This window comes from Hyperolius riggenbachi, chromosome 1 (assembly GCF_040937935.1).
Source record: "Hyperolius riggenbachi isolate aHypRig1 chromosome 1, aHypRig1.pri, whole genome shotgun sequence".
Taxonomy (NCBI): domain Eukaryota; kingdom Metazoa; phylum Chordata; class Amphibia; order Anura; family Hyperoliidae; genus Hyperolius; species Hyperolius riggenbachi.
Window position 1 is genome coordinate 664,460,056 of NC_090646.1, and position 18,196 is coordinate 664,478,251.

General features: G+C 45.1%; 1 protein-coding gene across 7 annotated transcripts in view; it reads right to left on the minus strand.

Moving 5' to 3' along the window:
* The window catches only part of LOC137532296 (NACHT, LRR and PYD domains-containing protein 3-like), a 784,203-nt gene that overhangs the window by 693,559 nt on the left and 72,448 nt on the right, over positions 1–18,196 (minus strand). For all 7 annotated transcript variants that reach the window (XR_011023906.1, XM_068252693.1, XM_068252702.1 and 4 more), the window contains exon 4: positions 16,654–16,831. Coding sequence is in view for 6 of the 7 variants with exons in the window: in XM_068252693.1 (XP_068108794.1) it covers positions 16,654–16,831 (178 nt within the window). In the remaining variant the exon portion in view is untranslated. The remainder of the gene's footprint in view (positions 1–16,653; positions 16,832–18,196) is intronic.

Below are 18,196 nucleotides of genomic sequence, written 5' to 3' on the forward strand. Positions count from 1 at the left end.
CGGGCTGCTCCTTCCGCATATGACGCGGATTACGTCACACGCCGGTCGCCTCGCGTCATCATGGCGGCCGGCGTGAAAGTACTGCGCATGCGCTCTTTAATCGCGCATGCGCAGTACTTTCACGCCGGCCGCCGTGATGACGCGAGGCGGCTGGCGTGTGACGTAATCCGCGTCATATGCGGAAGGAGCAGCCCGACACTCGGGAGAGTGTCGCCCGGGCTGCGGCCTGTCAGCCATTCCGGAGCGGGGTGAAGAGGAGGAGCCAGGACGCCGGCGTGGGACCTCCCGACCAGCACTGGGCTGGAGAAAGCCCCTGGTGAGTACAACTTTAATTTTTTAGATGAGCTCGGAGTCCCTTTAACAACAATGCATGAAAAGGTCTTCAGATCTCTGTTAAATTGGCTTTTATGGTAATACACCAAGTGGTTATACAAATACAGGTTTCTATCCTGTCTGGCAGGGATGCCTTGAACCAATTTATTTTCTTCTAAAGTGTTAATGTAATTTACCTGTAAAGCACAAGAATGTGTTTCTGACTAGTTGGAGACAAAATGTAATTTAAGACATTTTGATGTGCTGTATATCTTTTAATATCAGGGCGATTCAAGCAGCACATTAATAAAAACCTTTCAGTAACCTTTTGGATTGGTTGGGGAGTCCACACACAGTACAGTTATGATTGTATGTACAACTGATACGATCTGTGATATAAAGAACAGGTCGCTGCCACTAATTTGCAATAAGCATGCGAATATGCAAATCTAACTCTAGCTAAATCCTGGAGGAAAAAAGGATTAATTCAACATCATTTCTAGACAGCAAAATAGGAAACTAATAATAAAAATGGTCATGGAAATGTTCCCCTTAGGAGGCTGGAGCTCTTTGTGGAGCTTTCAGGACAAGCACTTAGCCAAACAATTTTTATAGTTCATTTTATAATAACATAATGCATAAACTAAATACAGCTCTTTATACAGATCAATACAGTAAAAATAATAAGGATTAAAAGTGAAAAATGATACCTAGTTATAGTCCGAGCAGTGTGTCAAGTTACCGTGTCCTTTGGAATAGTATTTCCAACTATGGAAAGTTCTGTGGGTAATATTCCATTGTTAAACAGCCAAATCCTTCATGTTATATGGATAGGCTGGGACTCTCTTTTTCAGCCTGAGTGTCCAGCAGTTTTTAACCTTTTCTTCGCTGGAGGGTGAAGATGGTAATGTGAGATGGGCAGTTCTGCTACCTGCCCCAGCTCCACCCTCTGTCATGTCAGGCAGAAAAGAATATGATATATGTGCATTCCTGGGGCCATATGCAATTCACTTTTTCTACTAGGAGATAATTTTTCAACTTCAGTTTAACCACTTGAGGACCACAGTCTTTTCGCCCCTTAAGGACCAGAGCCTTTTTCTCCATTCAGACCACTGCAGCTTTCACGGTTTATTGCTCGCTAATACAACCTACCACCTAAATGAATTTTGGCTCCTTTTCTTGTCACTAATAAAGCTTTCTTTTGGTGCTATTTGATTGCTCCTGCGATTTTTACTTTTTATTATATTCATCAAAAAAGACATGAATTTTGGCAAAAAAAATGATTTTTTTAACTTTCTGTGCTGGCATTTTTCAAATAAAGTAAAATTTCTGTATACATGCAGCGCGAAAAATGTGGACAAACATGTTTTTGATTAAAAAAAAAAACCCATTCAGTGTATATTTATTGGATTGGGTAAAAGTTATAGCGTTTACAAACTATACTGCCAAAAGTGAATTTTCCCATTTTCCAGCATCTCTGACTTTTCCGCCCACCTGTCATGTTTCATGAGGTGCTAAAATGAGGTGTATAAATACCCCCCAAATTACCCCATTTTGGAAAGAAGACATCCCAAAGTATTCACTGAGAGGCATAGTGAGTTCATAGAAGATTGTATTTTTTGTCACAAGTTAGCGGAAAATGACACTTTGAGACAAAAAAAAAAAACAAAAAAAAAAATTCCATTTCTGCTAACTTGTGACAAAAAAAAAATGAAATCTGCCACGGACTCACCATAGCCCTCTCTGAATACCTTGAAGTGTCTACTTTCCAAAATGGGGTCATTTGTGGGGTGTATTTACTGTCCTGGCATTTTGGGGGGGTGCTAATTTGTAAGCACCCCTGTAAAGCCTAAAGGTGCTCATTGGACGTTGGGCCCCTTAGCGCACCTAGGCTGCAAAAAGGGGTCACACATGTGGTATTGCCGTACTCAGGAGAAGTAGTATAATGTGTTTTGGGGTGTATTTTTACACATACCCATGCTGGGTGGGAGAAATATCTCTGTAAATGACAATCTTTTGCTTTTTTTTACACACAATTGTCCATTTACAGAGATATTTCTCCCACCCAGCATGGGTATGTGTAAAAATACACCCCAAAACACATTATACTACTTCTCTTGAGTACGGCGATACCACATGTGTGGCACTTTTTTGCACCCTAACTGCGCTAAGGGGCCCAAAGTCCAATGAGTACCTTTAGGATTTCACAGGTCATTTTGAGAAATTTCATTTCAAGACTACTCCTCACGGTTTAGGGCCCCTAAAATGCCAGGACAGTATAGGAACCCCACAAATGACCCCATTTTAGAAAGAAGACACCCCAAGGTATTCCGTTAGGAGTACGGTGAGCTCATAGAAGATTTTATTTTTTGTCACAAGTTAGCGGAAATTGCTTTTTATTAGTTTTTTTCACAAAGTGTCATTTTCCGCTAACTTGTGACAAAAAATAAAATCTTCTATGAACTCACCGTACTCCTAACGGAATACCTTGGGGTGTCTTTTTTCTAAAATGGGGTCATTTGTGGGGTTCCTATACTGTCCTGGCATTTTAGGGGCCCTAAACCGTGAGGAGTAGTCTTGAAATGAAATTTCTCAAAATGACCTGTGAAATCCTAAAGGTACTCATTGGACTTTGGGCCCCTTAGCGCAGTTAGGGTGCAAAAAAGTGCCACACATGTGGTATCGCCGTACTCAGGAGAAGTAGTATAATGTGTTTTGGGGTGTATTTTTACACATACCCATGCTGGGTGGCATTTTAGGGGCCCTAAACCGTGGCATTTTAGGGGCCCTAAACCGTGAGGAGTAGTCTTGAAATGAAATTTCTCAAAATGACCTGTGAAATCCTAAAGGTACTCATTGGACTTTGGGCCCCTTAGCGCAGTTAGGGTGCAAAAAAGTGCCACACATGTGGTATCGCCGTACTCAGGAGAAGTAGTATAATGTGTTTTGGGGTGTATTTTTACACATACCCATGCTGGGTGGCATTTTAGGGGCCCTAAACCGTGGCATTTTAGGGGCCCTAAACCGTGAGGAGTAGTCTTGAAATGAAATTTCTCAAAATGACCTGTGAAATCCTAAAGGTACTCATTGGACTTTGGGCCCCTTAGCGCAGTTAGGGTGCAAAAAAGTGCCACACATGTGGTATCGCCGTACTCAGGAGAAGTAGTATAATGTGTTTTGGGGTGTATTTTTACACATACCCATGCTGGGTGGCAGAAATATCTCTGTAAATGGACAATTGTGTGTAAAAAAAGCAAAACATTGTCATTTACAGAGATATTTCTCCCACCCAGCATGGGAATGTGTAAAAATACACCCCAAAACACATTATACTACTTTTCCTGAGTACGGCGATACCACATGTGTGGCACTTTTTTGCACCCTAACTGCGCTAAGGGGCCCAAAGTCCAATGAGTACCTTTAGGATTTCACATGTCATTTTGAGAAATTTCATTTCAAGACTACTCCTCACGGTTTAGGGCCCCTAAAATGCCAGGACAGTATAGGAACCCCACAAATGACCCCATTTTAGAAAGAAGACACCCCAAGGTATTCCATTAGGAGTACGGTGAGTTCATAGAAGATTTTATTTTTTGTCACAAGTTAGCGGAAATTGCTTTTTATTAGTTTTTTTCACAAAGTGTCATTTTCCGCTAACTTGTGACAAAAAATAAAATCTTCTATGAACTCACCGTACTCCTAACGGAATACCTTGGGGTGTCTTCTTTCTAAAATGGGGTCATTTGTGGGGTTCCTATACTGTCCTGGCATTTTAGGGGCCCTAAACCGTGAGGAGTAGTCTTGAAATGAAATTTCTCAAAATGACCTGTGAAATCCTAAAGGTACTCATTGGACTTTGGGCCCCTTAGCGCAGTTAGGGTGCAAAAAAGTGCCACACATGTGGTATCGCCGTACTCAAGATAAGTAGTATAATGTGTTTTGGGGTGTATTTTTACACATACCCATGCTGGGTGGGAGAAATATCTCTGTAAATGACAATCTTTTTATTTTTTTTTACACACAATTGTCCATTTACAGAGATATTTCTCCCACCCAGCATGGGTATGTGTAAAAATACACCCCAAAACACATTATACTACTTCTCCTGAGTACGGCGGTACCACATGTGTGGCACTTTTGTGCACCCTAACTGTGCTAAGGGGCCCAAAGTCCAATGAGCACCTTCAGGCTTTACAGGGATGCTTACAATTTAGCACCCCCCCCCCCCCCCCACTTGCCAGGACAGTTAAACCCCACAAATGACCCAATTTTGGAAAGAATACACGCTAAGGTATTCCATGAGGGCCATGGTGAGTTCATAGAAAATTTTATTTTTTGCCACAAGTTAGCGGAAAATGACATTTTGTGAAAAAAAAAAATACACAATTTCTGCTAACTTGTGACAAAAAATAAAATATTCTATGAACTCACCATGCACCTAACGGAATACTTTGGGGTGTCCTCTTTCCAAAATGGCATCATTCGTGGGGTCTGTCCTGGCATTTTAGGGTCTCTGCAATCATTACATGTATGGCCAGTATTAGGAGTTTCTGCTATACGCCTTATATTGGGCATAAGGGTAATGCACTCTGGGCTGAAAGGAAAAATGAACGTCAAACAATCAATCAATCAATGTGGATGAAAAAATATCTGCCAAAAAAATTTGAAAAAAATAAAGAGGGGAAGGTGTCTGCCAGGACATAGGAGCTGCCGCACCAAAAATCCAAACCCACCAGCTCGTATGCCCTGGCAAACCTGATTTATCCATTCACACCGATCGATGTGGATGAACAAATCATTGCCAGAGTTCTTTTTTGATACAAAGTGTTTGCCAAAGCATATGAAACCCCAACACCACTCCTCGGCCCATATGCCTCGGCAAACGTATCTTTTTGACTGCGGGGGAGAAATCTCGTTCTGCAGCGCTGCATGCACCGACTTGTGTGTAAGCTGACAGACGCGCAATGTTCTGTCAGGATGCACCATCAGTGCTGCAGCTGGTTAGTCGTTCGCTCGGTCCACCTGGAAGGTTATTGGATGGAAAAAGAGAAAAAAAAAATACAAAACAACCCAAAAAACAAGCAAGCAGCAAAGCAATTACTTCATTAACATTAATAAACTTTGAACTATTTTTAATAAAATCTTAACATTGCAAACCAAACATTAACTTCTTTGCTTACCTGTTTTTTTTTTTGTTTTGTTTTTTTTTTTAGCTTACCTCCCGAGGACAAACCTCTCCTCCCCCATGGAACAATGTGCGAAGTGCAAATCGCACAGAATTGTGGCGAAGTACATTACGCAATTTGTCCCAAGTGAAAGGAGAGGTTTCTGGCAGCCCTGTGTATTAGGGTCTCTGGAAACCCGATGTTTGGTTTCACACTGCATATTGACATACCCGGTGGGTCGAGCCCGCCGCACCGTATCGTCCAAAACAGACCTTCAGGCAATACCACAAGAGTAGCATTCGGCCTAGTAATGAACTGCGTCGCCATAGACCAACATGACTTCCGGGCCGATCGATATTGCCACAGAAGCCACGCAGTAACGTAGGCATGCACTAGCGTTAAGTCAAGCACTTCCGGCGTAGAGGGGGGGGACCGCAAAGTGTGACTTTTGCTAGGCATTTTGCCCTAACGCATCGCAGCAGTGTGAAATAGCACTGAGAGACCCTTGTGTGCCTACCGCTGTGTGTGGAGTTCCCTACTCTCTAATAGTGTACCTGCTCGTGGTACCTCTCAAAACACTCCCCTAGGCATAGGCCAGGCTGGTCAGGACAGGTGGGACAATAAACAGTGGTGTCACGCCTTATTCCAGCACTGCTGCAGACACGACAGCGTTTTCTTCGGATTCGTTGACCTGGGGTACTCGGAATTGGATAGGCGTAATGCCTTCCATGCAGCCGGCTAGTTGCATCTTGGGGTTGGGCCACGGCACCTCCTGGATACAGGAGTTCCATCACGATCTGTTTATTAAATTGAATAAACGATCCAGTTCTCCCAGCCTTACTGTAGAGAACAAAGCTGTTGTAAATTGCCAATTGAATGAGGTAAAAAGACACTTTTTTATACCAGCGTCTTGTTTTTCGGGCAACTAAATAGGGCGCTAACCTCTGGTCATTGAAGTCCACCCCTCCCATGTTAGTATTATACTCGTGGACGACAAGGGGTTTTTCAATGACCTCAGTTCGCCGTTGAATTTCAACTGTCGTGTCTGCGTGAATGGTGGACAGGAAGTAAACCTCCCTCTTGTCCTTCCATTTCACCGCGAGCAGGTCGTCAGCACACAAGGCGGCCCTCTGCCCCCGTTGAAGTCTGGTGGTAATGAGCCGTTGGGGGAAGCCCCGGCGACTAGGCCGCACGGTGCCACAGCATCGGATTTTTTCTATTTTTAAGTGCTGAAAGAGGGCCACACTTGTGTAATAATTGTCCACAAAAAGATGGTACCCCTTCTGGAACAAGGGTGACACCAAGTCCCACACAACCTTTCCACTGCTCCCCAGGTAGTCAGGGCATCCGACCGGCTCCAATTTTGAGTCTTTTCCCTCATAGAACCTAAAATAAGATGTATAGCCTGTGGCCCTTTCACAGAGCTTATACAGTTTCACCCCATACCGGGCGCGCTTGTTTGGGATGTACTGTTTGATGCGAAGGCGCCCGGTAAATCGTATGAGGGACTCGTCTACGCAGATGTCCTGGTCAGGGGTATAAGCATCTGCAAATCTGGATGACAGGTGGTCTATGAGGGGTCGAATTTTGTGGAGCCGGTCAAAAGCAGGGTGGTCACTTCGATGACAGGTTTCGTTGTTATTGAAGTGCAGGAAGCGCAGGATGTTCTCAAATCGTGTCCTGGACATGGCAGCAGGGTACAGGGGAACATGATATGCTGGGTCCGTAGACCAATAAGACCGCAACACATTCTGCTTTACTAGTCCCGTGTGAAGGAGAAGGCCCAAAAAATTTTTAATTTCGGAAACTTGGACTGGTTTCCACCGAAAAGGTTGGGCAAGGAACTTTTCCGGATTGGCGGTTATATATTGTGTGGCCTTACGGTTGGTCTCTGCCACAATTAAGTCTAAGAGATCCTGGGTGAAGAACAGATAGAAGAAGTCTAGGGCCGATCCTAGATTATCTGTCTCCACCTGGACTCCAGACTGGGCGGTGAAAGGGGGAAGTACGGGTGCGGCGGAATCAGGGGATTGCCAATTTGGGTTTGCCAGCACCTCTGGTAAACTAGGGGTAGTACGGGCCCGTCTTCTTGGTGGCTGCGACTGGGATCTTACTGCACGTGCCACCGAACCAGTTTCAACTTCCATGCTGGTGCTCGTCACTTCACCAGGGTCTACGGAAGTACTGGTGCTAGGTCCAGGAGATGCTGTGCTGCTGGTGCCTGCCCCACCATGAAATCTCAGACCAGCACGAACACCACTCTGCTGCCCTTGAGGCCGATCCTGCGCCACCTGTGGTCCAACAACATGGGGTGTGGTACGCCTGGCTTTAGCCGGGACCTCAACCTCATCATCACTATCGGTCAGTAAGCCACTGCTCAATTCAGGTTCAAACTCTGACCCGGAAGATTCGTCGAATGAGGCGTCCCAATCGTCCTCATCCGACTGGGCCATGTACCTGAGAACCTCATCATCGGAATACCCCTTTCTTGCCATGGTGGTCTGCTAAATTTAGGGGGTATTTCTCTGAGACTACCCAGAAAAAAAGAGCACCTACCTCGCAAAAGGGAGTATTTGAGAGGTAGAAAGCTGTGGTCACTGAGTTTTGATAAAAAAATAAATCAAAACTGAGGTTTACAGTGCCACAGCTATTGTACAGTGTTTTTTGCAGTGATCAGAAGAAAAATTCTGTCACTGCGGTGGGGCGGGCTGAACGCAAGTGCAGGCGAACGATCAGGCCTGATCGGGCAAACACTGCGTTTTTTTTGTGGATCCTAGTGACCCTAATAGATCTGACTGCGATCAGTAATGATCACTTACAGATACTATATGGTACCAATGTTGATTAGCGACAGTGATGACGCTAATTAGTGACTGTGGTGCAGTGGGCTGAGCACTAACTGACACAAAGGGGCCAAGCTAACTGGCCTAACTGCTAACACTAGTGATACTAAAAAAGTGACAGTTTTCACTGATCACTGTTTTTAGATCACTAGGATAGTGACAGGGGGGGTGGTGGCGAGTGGGGAATCAGAGGCAATCAGAAACAATCACAGGACAATCAAAGGCAATCACAGGGCAATCGCAGGCCAATCACAGGGCACTCAATTCACGGGACAATCAAAGCCAATCACGGGACAATCAAAGCCAATCACAGGGCAATCAAACCAATCACGGCACAATCAAAGCCAATCACAGGTCAATCAAAGCCAATCACAGGGCAATCACAGGGCAATCAAACCAATCACGGCACAATCAAAGCCGATCACAGGCCAATCACAGGCCAATCACAGGCCAATCAAAGCCAATCACAGGCCAATCAAACCAATCACGGCACAATCAAAGCTGATCACGGGACAATCAAAGCCAATCACAGGCCAATCACAGGCCAATCACAGGGCAATCAAACCAATCACGGCACAATCAAAGCCGATCACGGGACAATCAAAGCCGATCACGGGACAATCAAAGCCGATCACGGGACAATCAAAGCCGATCACGGGACAATCAAAGCCGATCACGGGACAATCAAAGCCGATCACGGGACAATCAAAGCCGATCACGGGACAATCACAGGGCAATCACGGGACAATCAAAGCCAATCACGGGACAATCAAATACAATTACAGCACAATGAAACTGAATGTCAGCACAATGAAATACAATTACAGCACAATCAACTACAATGCACTGGGAAGGTGATTAAAGGGGGGGGGGGGGGGAGTTTCTGAGGGCGATCTGAGGGTTATGGGGGGTTGATTAGGTGCCCGCACGGGGCAGATTGGGTCCTGATCTGATGGGTGGCAGACACAGGGGGTGACCGATGGGAGATCAGTGAGTGATTACAGGGGAGAATAGATGTAAACAATGCACTGGGGAGGTTATCAGGAGGGGGGGTCTGAGGGCAATCTGAGGATCTGGGTGGGTGATCAGGTGTCCCCAAGGGACAGTTTAGGGTCTGCGCTGATGGGTGGTGGTGACAAGGGGTGATAGACAGGTGATAGATGGGTGATAGACAGGTGATCAGTGGGTAAGGCAGCTATATAGCTGTATACACTATACAGGGGGGTGGTCTGGGAGGGGGGTCTGGGGGGGATCTGAGGGTAAGGGGGGTGATCAGGGGACCCTAGGGGGCAGTTAGGGACCTAACCTAGGGGATAGCGTCCCTAGATAGTGACAGGGAGTGATTGATGGGTTTTTAGGTGGGTGGTGGGGTGCTAGCAGTGGTGTGCTGGGGTGGTCAGGGGGGGTTCTGAGGGCTGGGGTGGGCGATCGGGGGTCTGTGTGGCGAAAACCGGGTATTTTGGAAACTTATCTGCGGGCTGCCTGTCCTCTCTGATGGTCGCACGACGAGTGACCATCAGCGGAGGAGGCAGGCAGTATAATGCACTTTGTTACAATAGCAAAGTGTATTATACTCCTCTGATTGGACGGATCGCCGCATTTGAAACCCGCCAGCGCTGCTAATTGGCCGGCGGGTTTCCGAGCAGGGTGGTCGGAGCCTATTGCCGGCGGCGATCGCGTCATTGATGACGCGATCGCCGCACAGCCACCGCTGATTCCGCCCCCGCCGATGGGCGTATTGCGGTCGTTTGGGCCCGGACTTTGCCGCCGCCCATCGGCTGGGGGCGGTCCTCAAGTGGTTAAAATAAACAAGTATCAAAAAGTAGGTTTAACCACTTCAGCCTTCAGTGTCATTTCACCTGATGCATCCTGATTTTTTGGAAAATCAGGAGATGCTGTCCCGGCTGCCTCCGCCCATGTAAAGCCACTGGCGGCAGTGGTGTTGCACATAAGGCGTGGCCACCCGGGACTAACGTGAATGTCTCCGCCACCAATAGATGGAGGTCCTATTCACAGGTTTATGTATCCCTTTCCAATTATGTTCATTTTTGCATTTTTTATTTTTTGCAAGTGAACTTTTTCGGTGACTGCAGTTTCCCGCACAGATTATTATTATTATTATTATTATTATTATTATTATTATGTATTGTATTTATAAAACGCCAACATATTACGCAGCGCTGGACATCAATTTAGGTTACAGACAATATTTACAAGACACAAGACAAGACAAATAACATTTATATCGTGCTTTTCTCCTGGCGGACTCAAAGCACCAGAGCAGCAGCCACTAGGGCACACTCTATAGGCAGTAGCAGTGTTAGGGAGACTTGCCTAAGGTCTCCTACTGAATAAGTGCTGGCTTACTGAACAGGCAGAGCCGAGATTCAAACCCTGGTCTCCTGCGTCAGAGGCAGAGCCCTTAACCATTACACCATCCAGCCACAGCACTATGACAATACAGGAATACAAGAAGACCAGATCACGCAGCACAGTATGAGTATAAGGTAATGCTTAGTCAGTCACTGGAGGGGAGCATGGAGATTAGGCAAGTTAGGTTCACTCAGATGCATAGCATGGGTGCACAGTAATGGAGGTGCATGATCAGGTAGGACACAAAAGGAGGAGGATCCTGCCCAAATGCTTACAATCTAGAGGGAGAGGTAGGGGACCAGAGTTCAGCTGTGGGTTTAGAGCAATTGTGAGGGGTGGTAGGCCAGAGTGAAAAGGTGAGTTTTGAGGGCCTTCTTGAAGGAGGGGGCTTCCCTAATGGGTGGAGGTAGGGAGTTCCATAGTGTTGGAGCAGCTCTTGAGAAGTCCTGGAGGCGTGCATGGGACTGGGTGATGCGGGGGACGGTCAGGCGAAGTTCTTTGGAGGAGCAGAGTGAGCGGCTTGGTGTGCATCTCTGAGTAAGATCTTTTATTATTATTTTTTATTATTATTTAGTATTTATATAGCGCCGACATATTACGCAGCGCTGTACAGTAACTGTCCCTCAAAGGAGCTCACAATCTAATCCCTACCATTGCCATATGTCTATATTATGTAGTGTAAGTACTGTAGTCTAGGGCCAATTTTAGGGGGAGCCAACTAACTTATCTGTATGTTTTTGGAATGTGGGAGGAACCCGGAGTGCCCGGAGGAAACCCACACAGACACGGAGAGAACATACAAACTCTTTGCAGATAGTGCCCTGGCTGGGATTCGAACCAGGGACCCAGCGCTGCAAGGCGAGAGAGCTAACCACTAGGCCACCGTGCTGCCCAATGTCCCTTTATTTTATGTCCCTTTCAGTATTTTTTTTTTTTTGTAGCAACTCTCCTATAGCCCTATGTGGGAGGTCCTCTTTGGGAGATGCCCACCTATTTTAATGCATTTTAACACACTTTTATGCTTTGCATAAAAGTTGCATTTTGACAGGATAGTGCTCCACCCTCCACTCCTTTTGTGACATGTCACTCATTTATTCACGTCACAGCACTGGTGCACTTCTCTATTCCGCCATTCTCTAACCATACAGCATGCTTACTTCCTGCAAGCAATTTTATTCAAAAATTGCATAAGTTTGCTTTATGTGGTTATGACTTCATTATTGCCAGCAGGTGTCACTAATGTGCCCTCGTATGAGCTAATAAGCTTGGCTCGAGAAATTTCTCCAGCATTTATTTGTGGTTCCACGTCTACACGGTGGCATATTATAACTCTAAGCTGAGAAAATCTTCCTAAAAGGCCATACCACATATTTGATCATTCAACTGGCTAATTTTGCCATATTGGAGGTGTAGTCTGGTTTTTTGAAAGGCGGATCTATGTGTCACATGACTAATGCTGAGAATGCACCATGATATTTTTTTGGCAGATAGACGGTTCGATAGATAATTTCCGACAGGTCCAATCTAATTTTTCGATAGTTTTTCTGATCAATTTCTCATAGAAGTGAATTAAAAACGAATTTACTCATAAAAATTGGGACCAGCACCATGCAAATATGAATAAATATTTGAAAATAATAGTACAAAAATTAGAATGTGCTGGAAGGGGGACAAAACACTTAAATAGTATACAAAAAAGGAGAACAGGAAGTCCCCCCATATATAAGCAGCACCAGACTAATAATCAAAATATTATAAATCTTTATTATTTTTCAAAAACCATCCAAAATTTTATAAAAACAATTAAAAAATGTCACACAATGTGACCACCAAGGTCTCTCAACACAATATGTCATGTAATACAATATTACAGGCCTCCTCTGAAGCGGGTCGAGCCCGCGTGGTGCACTAAGGCTGTCTTCCAGGCGTCTCTCTTCCTCCCTCTGGCTGTTTGGACTGTCGGTTGCCTCCATTGCTGTGTGAGTTCCACTTACTTATTTCTTATGGTTTTCACTGCCTTGCGCTCAGCACTTTATTTATACCTTTACGGGTTACCTATTATCAGCATTACCCTGCACCTGGTTATGCATTTTTACCATGTAATATATTATTGATTTTGTGTGCACATACACGTTTTATGGTAATCAATTTTATATAGTTCCCCTATCGGGATCATCATTTTCTGGGTCTATTTATCATAGTTTGTAGGTGTGCACTTCTTAATCAATTATCTTCAATACCATTAGGTGGCTGCACGCTGTTTATATAGTTATATAATCTCCAGACGCCAGTTGGTGTATTACCTATTGTAATGGATTGCTGAGACGCCGCCGCGCGGTCTGGCAGCGGGGCAGCTGTCTCCGCGTTCAGATCGGCGGTTTCCGCACAGCAGCATGCATCTGGTTTGGCTGAGCCTTCTAGTGCACACAGATGGAGAGCTGCGCGCGCGCTGGGAGGCAGGACCTTTATGCTACTAGGAGAGGGATCAGCTGATCTGGTTGATCAGCTGATCCCAGCGCAGGCTTTGATTGGCCGAGTAGCGCTGGATGGCGCTGAGGAGCGCTGCACTATATATAGATCTCGCTGGTAAGTCTCAAGTTGTCTGCCGTTGCGAATACATACGTGTGAGCACTCAGACCATAGTCAGATCCCACAGTGTGTTAGAACCAGGTGGACCTGGGAATTCACACTTAGCCAGATTACGCTTGTGTTATACTTTAGACCAGTTCCGGGGTGTTGTGACCAAGGACCTCACACCCAAGCTTAGGATTACTGTGTCATTGCTGTGTGATACTTTAGACCAGTTCCGGGGTGTTGTGACCGAGGACCTCACACCCAAGCTTAGGATTACTGTGTCATTGCTGTGTTATTCGTTAGACTAGTTCCTGGGTGTCGAGACCACGGACCTCACACCCCAGACTAGGACTCTGCTCTATTTCTGTTATGACTATTTGCTCTGTTGACCTTTCTATTGCCTTCTGATTCGGTACCCCTGCATATCTGCCTTCCTGTTGCCATACCCTGCCTGTACCCGGTTACCGAATCAGCCTTCTGTCTCTGTACCTTATCTGCTTGTGTGTTGCCGACCTGGCCTGCCCGACCTTCCAGGCTGTCACTCACTCCTTGAGTGCTCAGTCTATCTGTACTAGCAGTGACACAATTCCACCAAGTGTCAGTTGCAACTAGGACTCCTGCTCCACAGGGAGTCCGGCCTGTTAGCAGCCAGTGGCCTCTTCCCTTGGAGTCCACTGGCTGCAGTACAGTCTATTATCTGATCTCCAGAAATCCCTGTTTGCCAGGTTCTCTCTATTCCCTCTCTCTAGGAAATAGTTCCTGCACTTCCCAGGGCCACCTGCTCCTCAGGTGGTTCTTGGCTAAGCTGCCTGTATCTCCCGCCTCACGGGAGATACCCTACAGTTGCACCAAACACTTACACCTCATTAGGTGTCCAGAGGTTAGTCATACTTGTATTATTGGTGATTCTGCAGATCATCCATAATCAGGTATACATCTGTATTGTCGATGATTCTGCAGATCATCAATAATCAGATTCTCTCCGTGTGCTGACACCGATCAATATATATATATATATATATATATATATATATATATATATATATATATATATATATATATATATATATATATATATATATATATTGTATTACATGACATATTGTGTTGAGAGACCTTGGTGGTCACATTGTGTGACATTTTTTAATTGTTTTTATGAAATTTTGGATGGTTTTTGAAAAAATAATAAAGATTTATAATATTTTGATTATTAGTCTGGTGCTGCTTATATATGGGGGGACTTCCTGTTCTCCTTTTTTGTGAATTAAAAACGATCAAAAACAGAATCGGAAAATCAATCGGACAGTAAATCTGTTGAAAAATCTCATCATGTATTCCCAACATAACATCTCCTCGCTGAGCAGCACAAATCCAGCACAGTGTGCAGTTTTAAGCATCAGAAGAAGCTGATTAAGTGAAACGGTCGTCAAGCCGTGCACCCTGCAGCACCCCCTGCCATCCTCACAACGCTGCTCACGATAAGTATCACCTTTTATACTGTATGCTATGCACAATATGAACTCTCTATGCATGCTTTGTGAATTCAAGTGAATGAAGCAATAAATTACGCTCAGTAGTGCCAAGCATTTCCACTGTCTTGTTATTGCTGCATTGAACTGTTTTGGCTTTGAACACACTGACAAGCTGCACACAGCAGCCTCAGTCATCCTCTCCACCATCTTTGATTTCTGAGTGCCGGCCCACTGTCTTCTCTTGCTGTTGCGACAGCTATGGAGATTCATCTGTGTGATGCAGAAATCTGCAGCATGTCATCCAGATTTACATAACAGTGTGATCTGGACAACAAAAAGCCAAAATCTTGCCGGCAGGAAAACGCTGCAGATTTGTGCTGAATTCGGCAGTGGTGGAACAGTGGCCGTTACTAATGTAAAAAGAAAGGAGAACCGAGAGCCCAATATGGTGTAGTATGTCAATGCAATTGGTATATTTGAGAAAGGAGTAAATTGTATACTCACAAACACGGGTTACCTCCAGGCAACCACTGTATAAGCAGGTGAGGAAATTGACCTGTCCCCACTCAGGATTAAGAAGTCGCTCTCTGTAGACGTGAAAAGAAGGGGTATCCCCCTCCGCCAAAGGTGGATATATAATGTGTTATAGACTGAACAGAGGCGCCAAAAGGATAAAAACAATGTTTAAAACGTTAAAAAATTGCTTAGGAGGCAGTGGTGGACTTACCTCCCTCAAGCAGACACAGGAAGCTGTGCAATTCAACATAGACAAAAAATTTTAATAGTATACTCCAAGGGGTTTAGTACAACGCGTTTCACAGGTCTACACCCGCTTCATCAGGCAGTATAAAATAGGAGCACACAGCAAGTGTCAGAGTAACACAAAGGCGCCAGGTGTTACTCCAATTTTTTAACGTTTTAAACATTGTTTTTATCCTTTTGGCGCCGCTGTTACTAATGTGTCCCTATTGGGATCATTCTCACTGCAGCGGTGTACAAAGGAGGATCCGCAAACCAGGATAGGTTGAGGTAAAAGGGCTAGAAAGTTTATTCAAAAATCCACAGACAGTACAATAAAATCACAGGATCAACTAACGCGTATCGGGCCTTCCATCTGCCCTTAGTCGTAGTTAAAGTGAACCAGTGCAAGAGGAAGTTTATATGGGACCAGGGGAGAGAGAACTCCACCCCCGGAGACACACAGACCACCTCTTAAAGAGATATACACATCTCCACAAGATACAATATAAAAATACAATAATACCATTAGGTATATCGTATAAAATGTAAAACTCTCACTGCAGCGCTTGCGATTTCCATACATTGCAAGCACATTGCATGCAGCATTTTGGGGGCAATTGTGATGTGATTCTTGTTATCACGATTTCAGCATGAAATTGATCGGGAATTGGTCTGTGGTGTATGGGCAGGCAACAGATCTCTCTAATCAGATTGGATCAGAGAGAGAACTGTCTCTCGGTTGATCTGCCCATACATCTGATGCATGGGAACCTTAACTATATGCCAGAAGGTGTGTCCTGTTACATTCAGGAAAGCCCATAGTGGGATTTCCACACACAAGGCAGACAGCTGTCACCAGGCGCACACCATCAGAGGCCGCCCAATGGGGGACTTTGTCTGGGCTCACTGGAATAGTTCGGAGCACAAGGATCTTATGCCTGGTACACACCATGCAATTTCCCGTCAGACGGGTCCAATCAATTATAGGTAACTATGCTATTCTCATGCAATGGACTGTGGGTAGAAAGAATGTGAACTGGTAAGTGGTCATCAACAGTGGTCATCGTCAATAGTTTAGAAGACAGCAGGTCCCGGATGCATAATGACCAGCTCTCCCAGCATTAGTGTTAATACTCTGTAAGAATTTGGAGAGAAGATACAAAGCCCAGTTACCTGTATGCTGGATTTCCCCCAGAACTGCCCGGAAATTAGGATGAGGTCTCACTTCCTGCAGCTCCCAGAGACACTTCCAGAATCCAATCACAGCTTCTCTTCCCAGCTCTGATATATCTCGTAACAGACGGCTAGAGAAGGTGGAGGTCCCCCATTCATCTCTCATGAGCTGGTATTTCTGGAACACACGTAGATATTATTACTAAACAACATACTCTGTATAAGCATGACACTCCACCATGGATGATCAGCTTTCTTTTGTGCACATCTGGAGCCGACCACAGGCAGGAGAGGACAGCTGGCTTGAGAGAAAACCTCCTGTGCATGGCAGCAACACTTTACAAAGCTCTCATACTCATCTCTGTCAGCCACTAGAGGGCAGAAGCTACTGTTATCAGCAGGATGGCCAGGTGGGAGGAGCCTTCATTCACATTAAAATTCAAATTTTTAGCTTAAAGAGAAGGGCTATGAAAAAAAATGAAATCTACTTACCCGGGGCTTCTTCCAGGCCCTAGCAGTTGATTTCTCCCACGCCGCAGCTTCCCACTCTGCCGCTGTCTCTCGGACCTGGTGGTGCCTTGCAGGTCGTCCTCTACTGCACTTGCACGAGCGCTTCTGTCAATCAAATCGTGGCCGGAGTGTACTGCGCAGGCGTAGTAGTTCTAAGCCTGCGCAGTATGCTCCGGACAACGTGGATTTAATTGACAGCGGCGCTCGCGCAAGTGCAGTAGAGGACAGGCTGGCAAGGTGCCGCCAGGTCCAAGAGACAGCGGCAGAGTGGGAAGCTGCGGCGTGGGAAAGATCAGCTGCTAGGGGCTGGAGGAAGCCCCGGGTAAGTAGATTTCATTTTTTTCATAGGTCGGATGTGTACTTTAACCACTTCGGCACCCGGGGACCGTATATCTACGCCCCTCCAGACTTCACTTCCGTGCCTGGGGAGTAGATATACGCATCCCCGGCATCACTGCCGCTGTCCACATTCCCGCTTGCACATGCATGCGCAACCGTGGGGTACATATCCTTGTCCATGTGCTCAGAGATCAATGAATGGGAACACAGTTCCCACTGCAATGATCGGCAGCTTCTATGAGAAGCCGCGATCGTTCTGAAAAAAAGTTACACATCCATAGTACACTTGCAGGACGCATTGGAAAAAAAAATGACATCTAGTGGCCAAATAGTAAAGACTCACAATTACATTTAAAATTAACTGTTTCCCTACTGCACTCTCCCATAGTACCCAATAAAACATTTTTACATAAAAAAAAAGACAATTAAAAAAAAATAGTTACATTAGGGACAAAACTTTTTTTTAATATGTACTGCATGTCAAGAGTGTATATTACTGTTTTTTTGTTGTTGTTTTTTTTTATTATTATGGGCTTGTAAATAGTGATGGATGCAAAACTGAAAAAATGCACTTTCATTTCTAAATAAAATATTGGTGCTAGACATTGTGATAGGAACATAATTTAAATGGTGTAATAACCGGAACATATGGACAAATAAAATATGTGGATTTTAACTATGGTAGCATGTAGTA